General features: G+C 50.1%; 1 protein-coding gene across 1 annotated transcript; it reads right to left on the bottom strand.

Moving 5' to 3' along the window:
- C25H16orf82 (chromosome 25 C16orf82 homolog) lies at positions 220-12782 on the bottom strand. The gene is made up of 2 exons (XM_013974638.1): positions 12777-12782; positions 220-1187 (listed from the first exon to the last, which is right to left on the bottom strand). The coding sequence occupies exons 1-2, from the start codon at positions 12780-12782 to the stop codon at positions 588-590; spliced, it is 606 nt and encodes a 201-aa protein (XP_013830092.1). The 3' UTR covers positions 220-587.

Here is a 20959-nt window from a genome sequence, read left to right as displayed (position 1 = left end):
GTGGGCCCAGCACTGGTGGATTTTGATTGTGTTCTTCCCAAGAATGGTTTTCAGTGTAGATGGTCTCATCACTGACTGCTGATTCTCAGTGTAGTCGGCAACATTTGGCTCTTCTGCTGATGGCTGTTGTTACAGATAGATCAAAATCACTGGTGATTTTGACCCAGCGTATACTTTTAAAAGGTCTTTCTTACTTCTGTTGGCGATAACCACTCTGGGTGAAGTCTGGCTTTGCTCGGTCTTCACATGATGTGTTTTTCAAGGTCCCAGTGGCTGGCGAGTCTTCTCATAAAGGCATGTGCACCTGGGCAGGCTGCTCATCCTTGGCGACCTGGCCACTGACATTCACGTTGTCCCCAGCTTTGTCCCCTGGAAGACTGGTTTTGCTCTGCAGCCCGCTTTGCACGTGGCTGTCCACCCTGACGCTCTGGTGGTTGCTGGCCTGGCTGGAGGGAAGGCTGCCCACGGAGCTGACCAGCCCGCTACTCACCTGGTAGTTTAGGGCACTGCTGCCCAGGCTGATGAAGCTGATGTCACTGAAGCTGCTGGCTGCGCTCTCCCCGCTGCCCCTGGGCAGGCGGGTCTTACTATTCTCTTCCAGACTGCTTGGTGGTTTTGGCTTGGCGGGCCAGTCGTCTCTTCAGCTGCTTGGGAGAGTAGATGGCGCACACCTGGCTGTTCTGGGCACCACCTGCCTGGGTGTGGAGCCTTCTGCTCAACCGCACGATTTGATGGCTGCCCGGCAAGCTGACTTCGCTGTTCTCCTCATCCCCTGCGTACCCGCTGCTCAGCCGGCTGATGTCAATGCATTGCACTAGGCTGGAGTGTTGCAGGCTTGACAGGACGCTGCTCTCGTGGCTCACGGTGTTTCCCAGGTGACCGCTGGAATCGCTCAGGGGCTCCTGCGTGGCTTCTGCATCATGCCGTGGCCATGCGGGGGGCTGGGGCTCTAGGCTGGGTGACTGTAGACCTGCACCCGCTTCCTGAGCCTCCCCGCTGGGAGGCTCCCCTTGCCTGCCCTGGAGGAAAGTGGGGGGCAACTGACTTGGTTTCTCCAGGAGGAGGGGGCCCTGGAGGCCTCTGGGTGTTGGATGTGGTGTGTCTGGGCAGAGCAGGCTCAATTTATAGAGGTCCCCTTGAAAAGGGAGGGTTCTGATTGGCTGGGTTGGTTCCCATGGTGATGGTGCCTGTGATGCGGGTGGGCGGGGCAGGAGGGAGAACAATGCTGTGCTGGCACCTGGGGCATCAGGGGCTGCAGTTGGGCAGAAAGGAGGCTCCAGTGCAGAAGGGCTGAGAACCACTTTCAAAGAGGCCTGTGGTCTCTGCTTGCCGGGTCAAGAGACCTGCCTTTGCATCCCAGCTGAGACCTTTATGAGCTCTGTGTGTTTCTTCACATCTTGTCATTTTCTGAGCCTCTGCACCTCGCTCAGCTCTGTGCTCCTGAGGACTGCAGAGAATTTCACAGTCAGGGTTTTAACCTCCATTTTCCCATGGCCCTGCCTGGTCCAGCTCTGACTCTCAACCTCATCCCATGTCACACTCTACCCTATCGTCACCTTGGACGCCCAGTCACACTGGCCACTTTGTTATTCTGAGCTCTTATCTGCCCCAGGCCCTTTGCACTGGCGCTTCCCACCACCTGGAGTGCTCTTCCCTTGGTCCCTTCAGGTTTCAGCTCCAGTGTTCCTCAGTAAACTTTCCCTGGCCTCCCCGCTGAGGCTCAGAGAGGAAGCCTGGTTACAATCATGTTACGTGTGTGTCCTGGAGACCGGTGTCTGGCCTTCCCTGGAGTGACAAAGACAAAGCTATATGTTCACCAAACCATCTCATTCCTCTCCCAGGCATTTAGAAAATGTAGGCTTCCGATCCCCTCATATCTGCTGGCGCCGACAGAAGATGGGCAGGAGCGACGGTAGGTGCTTTAGGCTGGGATATCAACGTGCATCCTTTTCCTTCTTCCCTGTCGGCAGGGACCTTGGAAGCCATGTGCTGGAGACGGCAGATGGCAGTGCCCACAGTGGACGGAACCTGGGTGCCTGAACGATCACGCAGAGAACCCTGCCCTCATCCAAACGCACCTGTGATGTGAGCAAGCTGTAGGTTATTTTTGGACTAAGCCTCTGAGACTGGGGGGATGGGTGGTTATTTGTTCCATAGACTGATATCAATATATCACAAGCTTGGACGTCCCTGAGGTGTTTCAATGGCTTGGCTTTACCTCTGAAGTTTTCTGCAGTGGGCCCTAGGGCTGCTTCCCTGCCCCACCACGTCCCCTCAGAAATCCAGCAGCCAAGTGCCCTGACGGGGAAGCTGTGCTTTCTCAGATTAGGAGGTTGGGAAGGGAGGTCACCAGAGAGAGCTTCACCAGCCCAGAAAACGGCCCAGCAGCCGTGGGCCTCCCACTTGAATATTTATCCCTAAAATTCAGACTATGGTGTTGGAGAAGACTCTTGAGAGTCCTTTGGACTGCAAGGAGATCCAACCAGTCAATCCTAAAGGAAATCAACCCTGAAAATTTATTGGAGGAGTGATGCTGAAGCTAAAGTTCCAATACTTTGGCTACCTGATGCGAAGAGCCGACTCTGGAAAAGACCCTAGAGGGCGACAGAGGATGAGATGGTTGCCATTTCCTCCTCCAGGGTATCTTCCTGACCCAGGGATTGAACCCAGTCTCCTGCAACCAAATAAATAAAAATAAATATTAAGAAAAAACTGGTGAGAGAGCAAGTTGGGAGTAGACTGCACGGTGCAGGGTGAGCAGCCTGGTTGCTCTGCTCCGCAGGGGCTCTGGCCAGAGGAAAGGCTTCAAACCTGGAGTGAGCTGGGGTTCCAACTCTGTGTCTGCCACCTGGGGGACGTGGTGTGGCCAGCTTAACCTCTGGACCTCAGCTTCCACATCTGGGAAATGGAGCAACAGCACTGATGACGCTGCTCCCTGAGGGATGCTCTGAGGGCCAATAGGAAACACCAGGGCAGGTCTGCTCTGTAGGCTCCATGGCCTCACCATGCTGCCCAACCCTTGTGGAGCCTCTGCTTTAAGACAGAACATAGGTGTATGCATGAAAAAAAGTAAGTGTGTACACTGTCATATATGTATGTATACATGAATACGTGTGTATATGTGAATATGTACATAAAATATGTGTATGTGTATATGCAAAAGGGCTTCCCTGGTGGCTCAGCTGGTAAAGAATCCACCTGCAAGGCAGGAGCTGCACGAGACACAGGTTCGATCCCTGGGTGGGGAAGATCACTTGGAGGAGGAAATGGCAACCCACTCCAGTATTCTTGCCTGGGAAATCCCATGGACAGAGGAGCCTGGTAGGCTACAGTCTATAGGGTCACAAGTGTCGGACACAACTTAGTAACTAAACGCCCCCCCCCACCATATATGCAAAGACATACATAAGCATACATGAATACATGCATAGTATAATCCATGCGTGCATGATACAGAAGTATATGTGAACATGTGTATAAGTGTTTTCATGCACACATACACATAAATGTACTTTTTATATGATTTATTTGTTTATTTTGGGCTGTGCTGGCTCTTCATTGCTACAGACAGGCTTTCTCTAGTTGCAGGGAGTGGGGGCCACTCTCCAGTTGCGCTGCCTGGGTTTCTCACTGTGGTGGCTTCCCTTGCTGTGGAGCATGGATTCTAAAGCTCAGGAGTGGCGGTGCACAGGCTTAGCTGCCCTGCAGCATGTGGGATCTTCCTGGACCAGGGGTCAAACCTGTGCCCCCTGCATTGGCAGGTGGATTCTTAACCACTGGACCACCAGGGAAGTCCTAAACACACACTTTTTTAAAACCACAAATCCCTCTGGCCTTCAGCATCCCTGGGGCATCCACTCTCCCCCAAGATTGTCCACATGGAGCGTCCTTATCCGAGCACCTCCCCTGAGATCCTCTGGTCTCTTCCCTGCATCTGGCCCATCAGGGCGAGGACTGGCATTCATTCACTTCAGAGCATCCCTGATCAGCTAGTGTGTGATCATTGGGCAGCATGGTGGGCGTTTCGCTTGGAGCCAGACCCCAGTGCACACCTGGGGAGAACACGGAGCTCCCTGTTCTGGGGCTGGAGCTGTTGGAGGGACCGTGTGTGGGGGCTGAGCTGGACATTGGCATGAATATCTCAGTCAGTCTCCTTTATCCTCTCTCTGCCCCAAGCCCGGTCCTGGCTACCTAATTTGGTCACCAGCCAGGTCTTGTCCTGGTGAGAGGCATACTTGTGGGTCAGGAGTGGTGGGTTCCTCCCTACTCGGGAGCACTTGCCACTGGAGCTTAAACAAGTGGTCTCCAAGGGTGGACTTGGGGTCCTGGCAGCGGGACCTGGGACTCTGTACCTCCTCCCAGGATCAAGTCAAAGAGAACCAGCTCAGTCAGGGCCTGTAGTGCGATTGGTTCAAGGGAGAGAGGTAATTCTTCCTCCGGATGGCCCCACGATTGATATTCTCCCCACTTTTTACACTACTAAGGCATAAAAAAGGAATGATAAAGCAAGTATCTGGGTGTTCATCCCTCAATTCAAGAAATAAGCCTCTGCCGATAGAGCCTAAAACCCATTTACCCCTCCCCCTCACATCTCCCCATGGCAATCCTGAATCTGATGCACGTCTTTATACTTGAAGTATGAAAGGAAAAGGCATATTCCCATTCCATGTGTGGAATCGTTTTGCATGCTATTAATCTTGATATAAGTGGCATTCTTTATATATCCTATAACTTGCTTATGTTCAACATTATATTTGTGAGATTCATCTGTCGTTCTGTGTGTAGCCCAAGTTCATTTTCACTGCAGTAAGAGTATTCATCCTACTGATGAATGTCATAATTCATCCATTCTCTTGATGAATGGCTAGGTTACTTTTCCTTTTCTCCCCCTCTGTGATAAACATCCCTTTAAGTGTCTCTTTCCCATGACCTTTCCCCCAAGGATTTATGGGAAGGGTCCTCCCAAACAGACTAGGGAAACTTCCACTTGTTTTAATTATGTATAGAGCAGCTACGTCTCCCCCATCCCCTGGGTCTCACCTTCTACCACGAGGTTCAGCTTAGGGATGGGATAAACTACAGGATTTTCTGTTGCCTACATTATTTGGTCCTTATTTGGTTAACATGGCCTTTTCAAAATGTTTGGCTCTGGCTGGAGAGGTACTTACTCGGGTGGGGGGCAGCAGGAGCCAGGTGGCTGAAAGGGGGTGAGCCTCTCTGAAGGGTGAGAGCTACCAGGAGGGACCCACTCTGCTCAGGGCGTGTCACCCAGCTTCCTGTGAGCTGGGGCACTTTTTCTCACTGTGGACCCAGGGTGTGAAGGACTCACTGGGGATGGGAAGGGAGGACGGAGGAGAGGCGGCCTGAGGAGTGGGGAGGGAGCTGAGCATCCCTAGGCCCAGCGTGGGAACCGTACCACAGAGTCACGGAGCAGTTGAGTCAGAGTGTGCAGCCGATGTCTGAGTTCCAATCCACTTCCCAGCCGTGCGATCTGGGGCACGTTACCTAGCCTTTCTGTCTCAGTTTGGGTTCCTTCAAAAGCAGACTTTAAGGCATGACTCGGGCACCAGTCATTTGGGAGGTGGTTCCAAGAAACCCCAGTGAAGAGATGGGCGGTAAGACAGGGAAGGAAGGAAAGAAGCCAGCGAGGGCGTGTTTATGGAGAATGTGGCCAGTCAGCCTAGGGCTCAGTGACGCTGGGGCCTCGCAGAGGCTGGGACATTTACCCACTGGCTCTGGGCCCCAGTGGTGCATCTACTGCCTTTTCCCATTTCTCCGGAGCTGGCTGAGCAAGCCTCTGTGGTGCCAGAGAAAGCCTGGAGGCAGAGGCTGCGGGAGGGGAGAGGGGTGGGGAGGGAAGGGGAGGGAGGAGAGGAGGGCAAGGTGGAAGGGAGAGGCGGAGACGCTGTGCGCTTGGGTGTGCCTGCTGCTCCATCGTCAGCTCTCATCACCAGCAGAGGCTGATCCCTGGGGGTCAAGAAGAGAGGTGGGGGCGTCCATGGAGTCTGCCAGCGTGGCCTCGCCCACAGATGGGGTCAGGGATTGTTCCTCTAGGCTATAGAAGGATTCCACGGGGCCAGGCCGGCCTGCAGTCAGTCCTCTTCAATAAACGCTAAGTATCAAAAACCTGCCTCGTGCTCACTGCAGGTTGTGGTGAAGAAATGGGGATGGACTGATAAACTAGCAGCTCAGAGAGATGATAAAAAATGGCCTCTGGCTATAAAACCACCAGGTGGCAGGGCCACGATCCGGACCCGAAGTTGTTTCAGGATACGTCAGGTCTCACACCCAGGGGGCTTCACTGCTCGGCCCAGAGTGGTTAACACCTGCCATCCCCACCCCCGGAGCTGGATGTTAGGGCGCGGTTTGTGTTGTCAGCCTCCATCAGGCTACAAGTACGGACCAGGTTGCGTCTCAGGAGAGGACCGGGGGTAGGGGGACCAGAGGCCCTGCAGAGAGAGGGCACTGAGCACAGAACACACGAGCAGGGACCCTATGTGGGTGTTAGTGCCTTGGCTCAGCATGTGATCAAGGGGGCTGCTGGCATGTGGGACCCTCCATTTTAAAGGGGAACAGGGCTGAGAAAACTGGGGTGCATTGATCTTCCTGACCTGTGGTAAAGTCAAATACAGTCAAAATGATCCCTGAAAACCCACTCCATCCCTTCATCCATCAGACCTGCAGTGCCATGAAGAGATTCCTCCTCAGTGGTTCTTAGGCACACTCAGCTTGTGGGCCACCCGGTTAGAGCTCAGGGCTGGGGAGCCCCCTGTCCGAAGTCCTGGGGTGCCCAGCCTTCGGCTCTGAGTGCTTGCAAGTCCAGGGTGGTGGGTCCCGGGCGAGACTTTACCCCAGGCTCTGCCTCCAGCCAGCTCTGTACCTGCGCAGGTTACCCAAGCCCCCACCCCCCAGCCTCCTCCCCCGAGAAACAGGGCTGGCAAGTCAGCTCCTGCCATCCTTCAGGTCAGGGGAGCTGCGCTTTGTCACTGCTGTGCCCCAGCACCTGGAAGAGGGTCAAGCGTTCCCTAAAGCTTCACTGAATGAACAGGTGCAAACTGCTTAGGGCCACCCTGACGCTTGGAAAGCTGAGCAGCTTTAATTACTATTATCATGCAGTTTTAGTATAAAGTCTCTTTCTCATCAACATAGGGCAAACCAGACTTGTTCACTTTTGGGGTGGATTAGATGAGAAAAATCCCAGGTGGTGCTAGTGGTAAAGAACCCACCTGCCAATACAGGAGACATAAGAGACCGGGGTTCGATCCTTGTGTTGGGAAGGTCCCCTGGAGAAGAGAATGGCAACCCACTCCAGAATTCTTGCTTGGAAAACTCCATGGACAGAGGGGCCTGGCAGGCTAACAGTCCACGGGGTCACAGAGCTGGACACGGCTAAAGCAACTTAGCACAGACAGATGAGAAAATAGAGGGGCACTTTGCCCAGGGGCTGAGCCCTAAAGCCAGGAGGATGTTAACTGCCCTGTTGGATGCGGTTCTGGTCAGGGGCCAGGAAAGGTGTCAGGGCTGAGGAACCTTGGAGAAAGGCCTTTAGTTATTAAGTCCCAAGTTACAGATGCGGCTCAGTGAGCGGAAGGAGATTTCCTAATGCTGTCTGGCTGTAAGCGGCAGAGCCAGGCTTCAATCCCATCATCTGGTTCCTAGTCCAGGCTCACTCTGAGGGGCACCTGGGGGAACTACAGGTTTGCAGATCGGGGACAGAGATTCTCAGAGAGGAGAAAGAGTGCCTTCCTGGACCATGGTGCCCATGGGTGGCAGAGCGTGAGGGAGGGGTCACTGGTGTCCCAGAAGGTGGGGTGCATGGTGAGAGGGGGTGCGGGACCATGGCCTGGGGGGCCTTCCCTCCTGGGTACTCCAGGTTAAGCGATGCGACCCCAAGTCCCCTGGGCTCTGAAGCTCAGATTCCCCTTTTGTAAAGGGAAGTGATGCTGTCAACTTGCCTCCCTTCCTGGGCTTTTGGGTGCAGGCGGGGAGCTCCCCAGAACTCCCAGGGGAGAAAGCATCACCGGGGTGGAGGGCAGCTCCTCATCACTGGGTCTGCAGACCAGTCCTGGCTGCCTGCCCCATGGCTCCCCGGTGCCTCCCAGTGCACCCCCAGCGCCAGGCTGCCCTGCTTGCGTGAGCCTAGAGGAGAGAGTCCCAGGAGGGCAGGGTCGGCCCTGAGTGAGCACGGTAAGGGCCGCCTGCAGAATGTGGCCACCGCTGATGCGTGATGGCCTTTTGAGCACATTATTCCTCTACGATTGCAGAGAGGAGGAATTATTGGCAGAAAATGAGGATATAAAACCCCGTGGGAGCCTGGTACCTTTTGGGGGGCGCTGAGTGCCGAGCACCTGGAATCCTTCCAGTAGATTGGCTCATTTTTAATGGTCTAGGACTATAGCTCATCTGTTTAATTCAAATGAGGTGACATAATATCTTTCATTTGGACTTATCACCGCACGGCGCTGATGCAGCTCCCAGCATTCTCCGGGCAGGACATTCTGTCATTAACGCACAATCCTTCTCTCTAGCCAAACTGAAAGTCCGCAGGAAGGGCTGTAGCCACGGAGAGGAGAGATCAACAGTGAATAGGTCACATCAGGTATTAAGGAATGAAAATGAATTCATTCTTTCCTCCAGTGAATAAGCAGCTGTACTTGGGTCTCTGTGATCCATGAAATAGGCTGTCAGGAAAATAGGAAATGGGCTGCGTTTGAACTTCACCGGTTAATTCTGCCCCGTTGCCCTGGAGACTGGTATCGCTGACCAGGGCAGGGGCTGGGGGAGGAGGGGCGCCCACGTGTATGGGGCACCCACAGTACGCCAGATGTATCTGGCTTTGTCAATCCTGCAGGGTGGGGAACATCATAATCCCTATATTTCAGACGAGGACGATAAGGCTCAGAAAGATCCAGGGACTTGCTCCAGGTCACTCAGTGCAGAACCCTGGGGCAGTTTAAGTTGTGCAGCCTTATGGCCAGGAAATGGGCCCGAAGAACCTCAGCGCCTTACCTTCCTTCACCTGGGCTCAAAATATGAAGTGTCAGCTTCCTACACCAGAGAAACACCCACTGTCACGGGATGGCGGTGAGGGTTAAATGAAGGAGTGAACTTCATGAGCTCAGCACAGGGCTCCGGGCAGTGTTAGGAACTTCCACCTTTCCATCCTTCAGCTGACAGAGCGCCTGAGTGAAGCTTTGGAAAGTAAGTGACTTAAATGCCCAAGACCGAGGGCAAGTGGCTGGCGGGGCTGCGGTCTGTCCCTTGGACTGGTCCGGGAGTTCCTGTTCTTTCTACCATTGAGGTGGTTTCATCACTCAGTCGTGTCTGACTCTTTGTGATCTCATGGACTGTATCCCTCCAGGTTCCTCTGTTCATGGGATTTCCCAGGCAAGAAGACTGGAGTGGGTTGCCATTTCCTTCTCCAGGGGATCTTTCGGATCCAGGGACCGAATCTATGTCTCTTGCTGAGTCACCTGGGAAGTTTCTACTAAACCAGGAACTAGAGAGAAGGAATTATTGGCAGGAAATGAGGGAGGCAGGTTGACAGTATTATTTCTGTTTACAAAAGGGGAAACTGAGCTCCAGTGCCCGGTGTGCTTGGGGGGTTCTTGGGGGATGGGGGAGGATTTTGAGATGTTTACTATGGAATTTCCCCCTTCTTTGCTTTATTTGACTCCATAACGACCTCCACCAGGCAAGCCCTGTGTATTCCACGTGGTTGTTTTGTTCATGGTTCGTCTCCCACCAGCTGGACATCTACTTGAGGAGGGGTTTTGACCAATTCATTGCCGGGTCCGCAATGGCTAGAACCAGAGCTGGAACTGGCGTGAGGCAGGAGAGAGAGGTCCTGCAAGGACCTTAGGCTTAAGCCCTTAGATCCTGAATTTAGTTAAAATGTTGCTATTTTGTTCATTATACATATATATTTGCATTCATTTTTAATTTTTAATAATATTGTATTAAAATATCGATTATCTCGCTGCCTGAGTGTTTTGGTCCCTCTCTCAAATTTTGCCCCCGAGCAGGAACAGAGATGCAGACATAAAGAATGGACTTGTGGACTCAGTAGGGGAAGGAGAGGATGGGACAAATTGAGAGAGTAGCATCGAGATATATGCACTACCACGTGTAAAAGAGGGTCTTCCCTGGTGGCTCAGACAGGAAAGCGTCTGTCTGCAATGCAGGAGACCCGGTGTAAAAGAGGGAGCTGCTGGGAAGCTGCTGCGCAGCACAGGGGGCTCAGCTCAGCGCTCTGTGACGACCCAAAGGGGACGAAGCGGGCCGGGAGGGAGGCTCAAGAGAGAGAGGACACAGGCATACTTACAGCTGATTCCTTGGACAGCAAGGAGATCAAGCCAGTCAGTCCTAAAGGAAATCAGCCCTGCATATATATTCACGGGAAGGACTGGAAGCCCAATTCTTTGGTAACCTGATGTGAAGAGCCAACTCACTGGAAAAGACCCTGATGCTGGGAAAGATTGCGGGCAGGAGGAGAAGGGACGACAGAGGATGAGATGGTTGCATGGCATCACCGACTCAATGGACATGAGTTTGAGCAAACTCTGGGAGACAGTGAAGCATAGGGAAGCCTTGCGTGCTGCAGTCTGTGCGGTCACAAAGAGTTGGACACGACTTAGCAACTGAACAACAACAAGAGCTGATTGACATGGTTATACAGCAAAAACCAACACAACGTTGTAAAGTAATTATCTTCCAATTAAAAATGAAAAAAATTTAAAAATTTGCCTCTAAGTGCCTCGCTTGCCTCACCCTAGTCCCAGCTCTGCCTAGAGGGCTGCCTGACATATAATTACGTTCAGAAAAGATTTGTAAAAACGAATGATGCCCTGTCGTGTATCAAGACTCATTTCCTGAGTCCCCAGAGAACAGACTGTCCTTCAATGGGTCTTCAAGGGTCTTTGTATCTGAAGGAAGCTAGGACCCCAAATGGGGCTGCTTTGACTTGGCTCCATCATTTGGTGATAACTGAGTATTTCTGATGAGTGAGTGAAAGTTGCTCAGTTGTATCTGACGCTTTGTGACCCCACGGACTCTGCAAGTCCATGGAATTCTCCAGGCCAGAATACTGGAGTGGGTAGTCTTTCCCTTCTCCAGGGAACCTTCCCAACCCAGGGATTGCACCCAGGTCTCCCACATTGCAGGCAGATTCTTTACCAGCTGAGCCACCAGGGAAGCACAAGAATACTGGAGTGGGTAGCCTATCCCTTCTCCGGGGGAATCTTCCCGACCCAGGAATTAACCCGGGGCCTCCTGCATTGCAGGCGGATTCTTTACCAGCCGAACTATCGGAGTATTTCTGATAGAAGTGAGCTAAAGAAGAAGGGCGTGTCCCTTTCAGGATCTGCTTGTGGAACCAATTAGAACTCAGGTCTCTAAAACTGCCTAATGAGGGATGGAATGCAAGAAAGCTACTGAGCTCTGAAAACCTATGCAGAATTTCACACCACCCTGAGAGACCGCCCACACCTTTCTATCCTGGATGCCTCTCGCAATTAAAAGCCACATGGGGTTGTACTGACACTCGTTAGCATAATGAGATCCGGCTGCGCAGTGCTATCACCGCCCCCCTCCCCCCTTCTTTCACGGCCAGCACACCTGGACTGACCCAGTCAAGTAAGACTGTGGCACCTCTGAGGCTCCATTTCAAGGAAATACCAGGGCTTGCTTCCGTCTTGGCTTTATTTCCCTCCAAAGCTGAGGTTTCATCCAGTTGCATTCTCATAATTAAGGCGGGAGTGAGAAATAGCCTCCTATATAATTTAAAATGGGAAAATTATCGATACCTTTTCCAGCCTCAGCTTTAAATCTTAGCCACCAACGACTCCCCTATTAACGGACCTAATTAAATCCATTTCTCAGGACGTCTTTGGCAAATTCCATTTTAGCAAAACTGTAGGAAGTTTAATTTGATTTGTCTCTGCTCCCCAGAGCTCTCCTGGAAAAATGAGGGCAGGGCGGCTGCTCGTCTCTCTTTGATATTTATGAATCCACTCACTGAACACTGATTGAGCACCTACTATGTGCATTGGCATTGGTCTAGGAGGAAGGAGGAGGAAGAAGGAGAGAGACAGGTTCCTATTCTCATGGCCAGAGGGGACTGGGGTTGTTCAGTTGCTAAGCCCTATCTGACTCTGTGTAACCACATGGACTGCAGCATGCCAGGCTCCCCTGTTCGTCACTGTTTCCTGGAGTTTGCTCAGATTCATGTCTGGGGAATGTTGATCATTCATTAATTCATCCATTCAACCACTCTGTATACAGTCGTCTAACGAGGGAAGCACTGTGAAGGCTGCTGTTGGAGCAATGAAAGCACCCCCCCCCCCATGAAGATCATCCCCATTTGAATTGGTACGGATAGCTAATGATCGGTGTGGGAAATACCAATGCCTGTACCTCATCCCTGATCACATAAGTCATAATTTCTCGGGGTAGGGTCAAGGATTTGGTATTTTTTAAAAGCTCTCCAGGTATTGCTAATATTCAGGCTAAAGCATGCAATGTAGAAAGGAGTGTGGTGGAGAGGTGGGTCATGAAGGGTGCTGGAATCCTGTGAATGGATTTGGACCTCATCTGAGGGCAGTGAGATCACTGAAGGGTTTTAGCAGGAAAACGAGGAGCTCCTATTTGAGCTGCAGAAAGAACTCCTCTGCTAGGGGTGTAGAGGATAGTCAGGGTTGGGGTACCTGGAGCCAGAGAAACTGGAAAGGAGGCTATTACAGAAACCTGGGAGAGAAGTGGTGGTGTTCTGGGCCCACCGTCATGATCGTGGGGATGGAGAAGAGAGAAATTCGGGAGACCAGACTGACACGATTGGGTGGTGAATCGTGCAGCCTGGGCGAAGTAGGGGAAGCAGTTTAAGATGACTCCATGTGTGCTGGGTGACTAGGTGGATGGGTATGACGTTAGTCAGGAAAGGAAAGAATGATTTGGGTTTAGGACATGCTGGAGAGATTTGATTGGCAGCTGGAGTCAAGGTCTGACACTTGGGATTGTGCTTCGGTGGGTAGAGCAATTGGGAAGTCAACTGGAACCCCTAATTGGAAGCTACTGATATCACCCAAAGAGAGTGTGTAGCCTCAGAGTAAGAGGAGGCCAAGGGTGGCAGAGCCTTTAGGAATCTCAGCATTTGAAGGGCAGTTGGAGTTTGGAGGAGTCAAGAAAGAACCGGATGAGGGATGGCAGAGAGGCAGGAGGGAAAGCAGAGAGTGATGTTGTGAAGCTAAGGAAGGAGAGAGTTCTGAAAGGAGAATGGCAACATGTTGCAGGTTGTACAGAGGAGAAAATAAAGTGGGAGGCCATTCTATACATTTAAGAAAACCAGTATTGATGGGGCTTTGAGGGTCGTAACCAGGCTGCAGGGGTTGCAGAGGGAATGGAAGAGAGATGAGTAGAGGTCTACACGCTTGTCCAAGAAAGAGAAGTGAGACGGGCAGTCCCCAGAGGAAACGTTGCATTGAGCAGACACGAGACAGGATTAAATGCAAATAGTTTATTCTGGAGGCGATCCCAGGAAAGAGCAGTAGGGGAATGAAGAAGTAAGACATAAAGGTAAGGAAATCAGTAAAGGGTGTGCCAGCAAACAAGTAATCACTGAAGGAAACTGGAACTTAATCTCACTGCATAACTAGAGAAGACTGTATGGAGCAGGCACCTGAGTTATTGTCCACAAGAGCCAAGGGAACTGGGGTATCGACCCACCAATTCCCAGTCACTGGTCGAGGACTATCCCTCATTGGTCGAGGGAGCATTAATTCCCAGGCACTTTTGGCTGCCATGTGCGTGGGAAGAGTGGGCACTGGCAGCCAGATACAGTCCTCAGGCAACGAGACAAAGCTGGTGGCAAAATTAGTTTGGAGTGATGCTACTGGTAAAGGATGAGGGGATAAGATCAGGCACCAGAGCATCAGCTAAGGGAAGGATTTAGATTTTTCCAAACTGAAAAGAGTTTGTCATGACTGGTGAGGATGAATGAGAAGGAGGGGTTGAGAAAACAAGGAAGAGGGGATAAGTGATGGAGAGTGGTCCAAGAAGAGATGGAAACGGTAGTGAGGGATGGAAGTGGAGGGCTTGGTTGCAAGGATAGGAGGTGGTGATTGGTAAACAGGAGGCTGGGATTCAAGTTCAAGCAGATGCTGACATGTCATGATCATGGGTGTGAGTGGTCAAAGTGGAAGGAAAGTGAAATCCACTGGAGATGGGAAGGTTTCACACTGGACATCAAAGTCACCAAGAACTTCGGGGTGGACAGATGCACTGAATCAGCTGCCAGAGAGATTCAGTTCAGTTCAGTTCAGTTCAGTCACTCAGTCGTGTCCGACTCTTTGCGACCCCATGATTCGCAGCATGCCAGGCCTCTCTGTCCATCACCAACTCCCGGAGTTCACTCAGACTCACGTCCATCGAGTCAGTGATGCCATCCAGCCATCTCATCCTCTGTCGTCCCCTTCTCCTCCTGCCCCCAATCCCTCCCAGCATCAGAGTCTTTTTCAATGAGTCAACTCTTCGCATGAGGTGGCCAAAGTACTGGAGTTTCAGCTTTAGCATCATTCCTTCCAAAGAAATCCCAGGACTGATCTCCTTCAGAATGGACTGGTTGGATCTCCTTGTAGTCCAAGGGACTCTCAAGAGTCTTCTCCAACACCACAGTTCAAAAGCATCAATTCTTTGGCGCTCAGCCTTCTTCACAGTCCAACTCTCACATCCATACATGACCACAGGAAAAACCATAGCCTTGACTAGCCAGATGTTTGTTGGCAATGTCTCTGCTTTTGAATATGCTATCTAGGTTGGTCATAACTTTTCTTCCAAGGAGTAAGCGTCTTTTAATTTCATGGCTGCAGTCACCATCTGCAGTGATTTTGGAGCCCCCCAAAATAAAGTCTGACACTGTTTCCACTGTTTCCCCATCTATTTCCCATGAAGTGATGGGAGCAGATGCCATGATCTTCGTTTTCTGAATGTTGAGCTTTAAGCCAACTTTTTCACTCTCCTCTTTCACTTTCATCAAGAGGCTTTTTAGTTCCTCTTCACTTTCTGCCATAAGGGTGGTGTCATCTGCATATCTGAGGTTATTGACATTTCTCCTGGCCATCTTGATTCCAGCTTGTGTTTCTTCCAGCCCAGCGTTTCTCATGATGTACTCTGCATATAAGTTAAATAAGCAGGGTGACAATATACAGCCTTGAGGTACTCCTTTTCCTATTTGGAACCAGCCTGTTGTCCATGTCCAGTTCTAACTGTTGCTTCCTGACCTGCATATAGGTTTCTCAAGAGGCAGGTCAGGTGGTCTGGTATTCCCATCTCTTTCAGAATTTTCCACAGTTTATGTGATTCACACAGTCAAAGGCTTTGGCATAGTCAGTAAAGCAGAAATAAATGTTTTTCTGGAACTCTCGTTTTTTTGATGATCCAGCGGATGTTGGCAATTTGGTCTCTGGTTCCTCTGCCTTTTCTAAGTCCAGCTTTGAACATCTGGAAGTTCACAGTTCACATATTGCTAAAGCCTGGCTTGGAGAATTTTGAGCATTACTTTACTAGCGTGTGAAATGAGTGCAATCTGACTGTTAAAAGTCACCAGGTACCCCAGTCCAACACACAGAGTAGGGTGAACCAAGGGAGTGTGTTGACCATTAGATCGTGGGCCAGGAAGGAGCCACGTCAGCCAGAAGAACAAATGAGTCTGAAGAGTCGTCATCTCATTGGTGAGTCTGACTGGAAGTTTTGGAGGAAAGTGGACAGAGCTGAGAAGGCGGTACCAATAAGTATGCAACCCAAGGGGTAATCAGGAGGCCTTGGATTGGAGACAGAAGCCAAGAACCAGGGAAGTCAAGAACAGGTTGGGAAGCCAAGTTCAAGATTAACCAGAGTGGATGCCCCAGGATGAAGGCTGTGGATAAGGACAGGAAATAAGAGTTTGGGCTTCTTGGAGGGATTCAGGCTGGTAAAGAGATGGACAGAAAGCACAGGGCACTGCCTCTGTTAGCTTTCCCTCGGTCCCCGAGGCTTCATAACTGCTGAACCCCAGGGCTCCATGGGATCCACTTAGACAACCATGAATGAGAGGAAGTGGGCTGAACTCTGAGGTCACACCGATCTGGGTTCAGGTATCCGCTCAGTCTTTTCTAGCTGTGAGTCTTGAACAAGTTTTTTCGCCTCTGAGGACAGTTGGACCCATATTCTGAGACTGTTTTAAGGAAGAGTTAAGTGTTGAAGAGTGTCACCTCGCTGTTCTTCTTGTTCAAGGAATCATATCTGCTACTCTGAGATGACAATAATAACAATGCTCATGAAGGAAAGTTACACAGGGCTATAAATGTGTTAGAGGGGTTCCTGACCTAGTTAGGAGATCAAGGAAGGCTCCCCTGAGGAGGTGATGTTGTGCTAAGATCTGTGGAATGAAAAGGAGTTGGGGGGTGGGTAAAAGTGGAGATGGGAACATTCTAGAAGGAAGAGACAGAGTGTGCAAAGGCCCTGTGGTGGGAGGAAGGGTGGACATTTTAGTAACTAGAGAGAGTGAGGGGGAACCCAGAGGAGGGCCAGAAGGAGGCACCCACGCAGGGCCTGTCTTTATTATAAAAGCAATGAGCAGCCAGAGTTTGGGCAGGAGGACACCTGGTGTGATCGCTGGATAAAGGTGGGGGGACTGTGGGAGGAGGTAGAACAGGTCAAGGTGGTGGGGAGGCTGTGAGGTTGCTGCGTTCATCCAGGAAAGGGATAAAATTGGCCTAGCATCAGTCCTTCCAACGAATATTTATCAACCCTGAATATTCATTGGGAGGACTGATGCTGAAGTGGAAGCTCCAATACTTTGGCCACCTGATGCAAAGAGCTGACTCTTTGGAAAAGACCCTGATGCTGGGAAAGATTGAAGGCAGAAGAAGAAGAGGTGACAGAGGATGAAATGGTTGGATGGCATCATTGACTCAATGGACATGAGTTTGAGCAAACTCTGGGAGATGGTGAAGGACAGGGAAGCCTGGTGTGCTGCAGTCCATGAGGTCACAAGTAGTCTGACGCAACTGAATAACTGAACAGTGAGCAACAACAGGTTGCTAAAGATGGAGAAAAAGACAAGGGGATGGAGTTGAGGGATGCTGAGGAGGTAAAATACCCCAGACTTGATCATGGATTAGGTGGGGGTAAGGAATGGAGTTGGTGATGGACAGGGAGGCTTGGCGTGCTGCGATTCATGGGGTCACAAAGAGTCGGACACGACGGAGCGACTGAACTGAACTGAACTTACTGACTGAATTATTTATGGGGAGAGAGGTTAAGGATGGCATCCTCATTTCTGACTGTGGCAGTTTCAGTTGATCCAGCCTAAGAGACATTCTCCTTTTTGCCAATGTCATGACCCCATATTTGGAGGATCAATGTGCTCACTACGGGTTTCTTGCCCAAGTCCAGATCATGGACCATGTTTAGCTTAAGCCTACTGGCAGGACTTGAATAGCTTCAATATTTCAGAGCCAAGTACCAGGCTATAGAAGGTATGGGGAGAAGAAATTGGAGAACAGTGTGACTGTGATGCTGTAAAAGCCAAGGGAAGAAAGAGTTTCAGAAAAAGGGAGTGAGCTTGTTTACAATAGCCAAGATGTAAAAGCAACCTAAGTGTCCATCGACAGATGAATGGATAAAGACGATTCGGTACATATACACAATGGAGTAGCACTGAGCCATAGAAAGAATGAAATAATGCCATTTGCAGCAGCATGGAAGGATCTAGAAATTATCATACTAAGTGAAGTAAGTCAGAGAAAGACAAATATCATATGACATCACTTATATGTGAAATCTAAAAAAAAATTGATAAAATGGATTTATTTACAAAACAGAAATAGACTGATAGACACAGAAAACAAATGTATAGTTACCAAAGAGGAAGAGAGGGGAGGGATGAATTGAGAACAGAGGATTAGCAGATGCGTACTATCATGTAAAAAATAGATAAACAATAAAGATTTACTGTATAGCACAAGGAACTCTATTCAATATCTTGTAATAAACTACGATAGAAAAAATAAACCAAGAATATATATGTGTATATATGTATATATATCTGAATCACTTTGCAGCACCCCTGAAATTAACCCCTGAAATATTGTAAGTCAACTATCCTTCAATAAAGAGAGAAAAAAGGAGTGAGATATAATGCTGAATATTGCTGAAATATGAGGCAAAGGAAGGAATAAAATTTTTATGATTCTCTTATTTTTCTGATGAGGGATTCAGGAATCAGACACAGCAAATGTCTTAGTCAGATAGCCAGTTGGTGGCACAGTCTTCTGTGTCAGTTAGCTCATGCTGTGTAAGAAAGAGCTCCAAGAGGAAGTGACTCAAAACCACAAAACTTATTACTTCTTGAGTCTAGAGCTTGGTTGTGTTGTTCTGCTGAGCTGGACCAGGCTTGGCTGATCTTGACTGGACTTGTTCATGGTTAGCTGGTAGACTGGTGAGGGGCTGGCTGGTCTAGAAGTGGGGATAGCCTGTCTGTGCTCCCCATGGTGTCATCCTCTAGCAGGCTAGCCCAGTGCTAAGGTCCAGGCAGAGGATGCAAAGGCCCTCAGGTGAGAACAAGCTTGGATGTTTGAAGAAGAGTAAGGAGGCCAGTGCGGCTGAGCAAGAGAGCAAGGGGAGGGCAGTGGAAGATGAGATCAGAGAGGTAGAGTGGGTGGGAGGTGGGGAAGAGTACCACGAACGTCTTGTAGATCATGGTAAGGATTTTTTGCCTATATTTTTATTATTATTAGACTTAATTTCTGCTGTGTTACCCTTGGCTTCCACTCCATGGAGGTGTTTTTGCATTTCGTCTGTCCATGTTGATGTGGACTTAGCTTCTCCCCTCCCTATGCTGATGTTTCCTACATTCTGGTCCCATTGAATGGTGCAAGGCAAGTCAGCATCACTGGTCCTGAAATCACAAATGCTTGCTCCTAAAGCCCCCCGAGGTTATGATCCTCCAAGTTTGGTCCACTGACTGTTTTTTGCAAATAAACTTTTATTGGGCTACAGTGATGCCTATTCATCTACCTACTGTCTGTGGCCACTTTTATGCTACAATGGCAAAATTGAGTGGTTGTGACAGAGACTGTGTGGCCCACAAAGCCTCAGGTATTTATTATCTGATCCTTGAAAGATAAAGTTAAACCTCCTGGAACTTAAGAGGAGATACTTTCAACTCCCTCCTGCTTTGAAGGGTGGGGAATTCTAGGTTTGTGGATTTACCTGTGGGCACAGGAGGCATAAAGCAGGCAAATCCACACTGTGCCCTGATTTCCAGTGTCTTGTCCCCCCAGCCCTGCTTCCCTGGGCTGACCTCCAACTCGGCTGCAGGATATAGTAATACTTCTGATATCTCACCCTGCTCTGGCTGCTATAACTAAATACCATGGACTGGGTGGTTTAAACAATTTTGGAAGCTGAAAACTCCAAGACCAAAAGCACCAGCATGATTGGGTTCCCGGTGAGGGCTCCCTTCCTGGCTTGCAGACGGCCACCTTCTCATAGTGTCCATGGTGGAGAAAGAGAGCGCATGGACACTCTGGTCCCCTCCTCTTCATTTAGGGACACTCTCATCATGGAGGCCCCACCTTCATGACCTCATTGAAACCTAATTACCTCCCAAAGGGCCCGCTTCCCAATATCATCACATTAGGGATTAGGGCTTCGACATATGAACTTTGGAGGAATACTGTACCCAGTCTGTAACACCTAACATCTCTTATCTTTCTACCTGTGCTCCGCTTGGAGCTAACAGGGGGTGGCTGGGCAGTGTAGATGATGGGCAAGAACTCTCTGGAGTCAGCCATACCTGAGTTCAAGTTCCCTGTAATCTTGGGAGAGGATCTCAGAACATCAGGTCTCAGTTGAAGAGCTAACAGTACTTCCCACCTTTTTGGGTTGCTGGAAGGCTATCATGAACATCACCTGTGCAGTGCTTAGCAGTAGCTGACAAATAGTAAGCATCCTGTATTAAACTGAGACTACAAAATGAATGTGAGGAAACCACCACTCTCTCCCTTCAAGGAAAATAAGAAAACCCTTTGGCAAATGGAGCCAGGGAAATCAGCAAGTCCACATTCAGCCCCCCGTTAATAATTTCCACAACTCTGGGCAGGATACCTGATTTCAGAAACACAGAAGAGAAAATCAATAACTCCAAGCTTGCAGCCAATAAAATCTCAGAAGTGGCAATTTCATCTTGACTGTGTCCGCCTGAATCACTAACAGTGAGCTCAACACGAGGGTGGTGACGAGTTTGGGGGCAAGGGAGGCTCGTAAAAATGACTGATGCAGATATTAATGATTTAATCTGCCAACGTGGCGTGGTTGCCTCCGAGCATCCTATTCGTCTGCATTCAGGAACCCATTAGGAGGGGGCTGGGTGAAAAGCACCGCGGATGGCGCGGGGATGTGGCGGGAATGAAGATGAATCGCGGAGCACGGTATTGATTTGCCTTGCCTGAAACGGCGGCTTTCTGTTTGAAAATATGGAAAGCAAATTAATGAATAAATGAGCCGGTTCGGTGAACTGCGCCCCAGCGGGAGCCCTGGTGCTTAAGCCACACATGCCAGGAGGCTCTGAGCAAATCCGAGAGAGAGGCGAGGGTTTGCTGAAAAGCAGGGGTGTGGCTAGGTCTGCCAATGCGAGGACCCCGCCCCCGGAAAGGCTTTGGGACAAGTGGCGGGTGTGCTGGGGTCCGGCAGATTCTAGACTGAATTTTGGCTTTGCCTCCTGCTAGCTGTGGGACCTTGAAAATTCATGCAATCTTTTTGAACTTGAGTTTCTCTACTCAAAAGTGGGAGAAAGTGGGCAGAAAGCGATGGATGGGAAGACTCATTTAGACCAGTTATGTCTGATATTCTGTCTCCCTGGGATGCTGTGAGATATCGCACATGTTTTCTGATCTCTCTGTGCTTCAGATTTTCCTTCTATCAC

This window comes from Capra hircus, chromosome 25 (genome assembly GCF_001704415.2).
Source record: "Capra hircus breed San Clemente chromosome 25, ASM170441v1, whole genome shotgun sequence".
Lineage (NCBI taxonomy): Eukaryota > Metazoa > Chordata > Mammalia > Artiodactyla > Bovidae > Capra > Capra hircus.
This window is presented reverse-complemented; position numbering and strand designations above follow the sequence as displayed.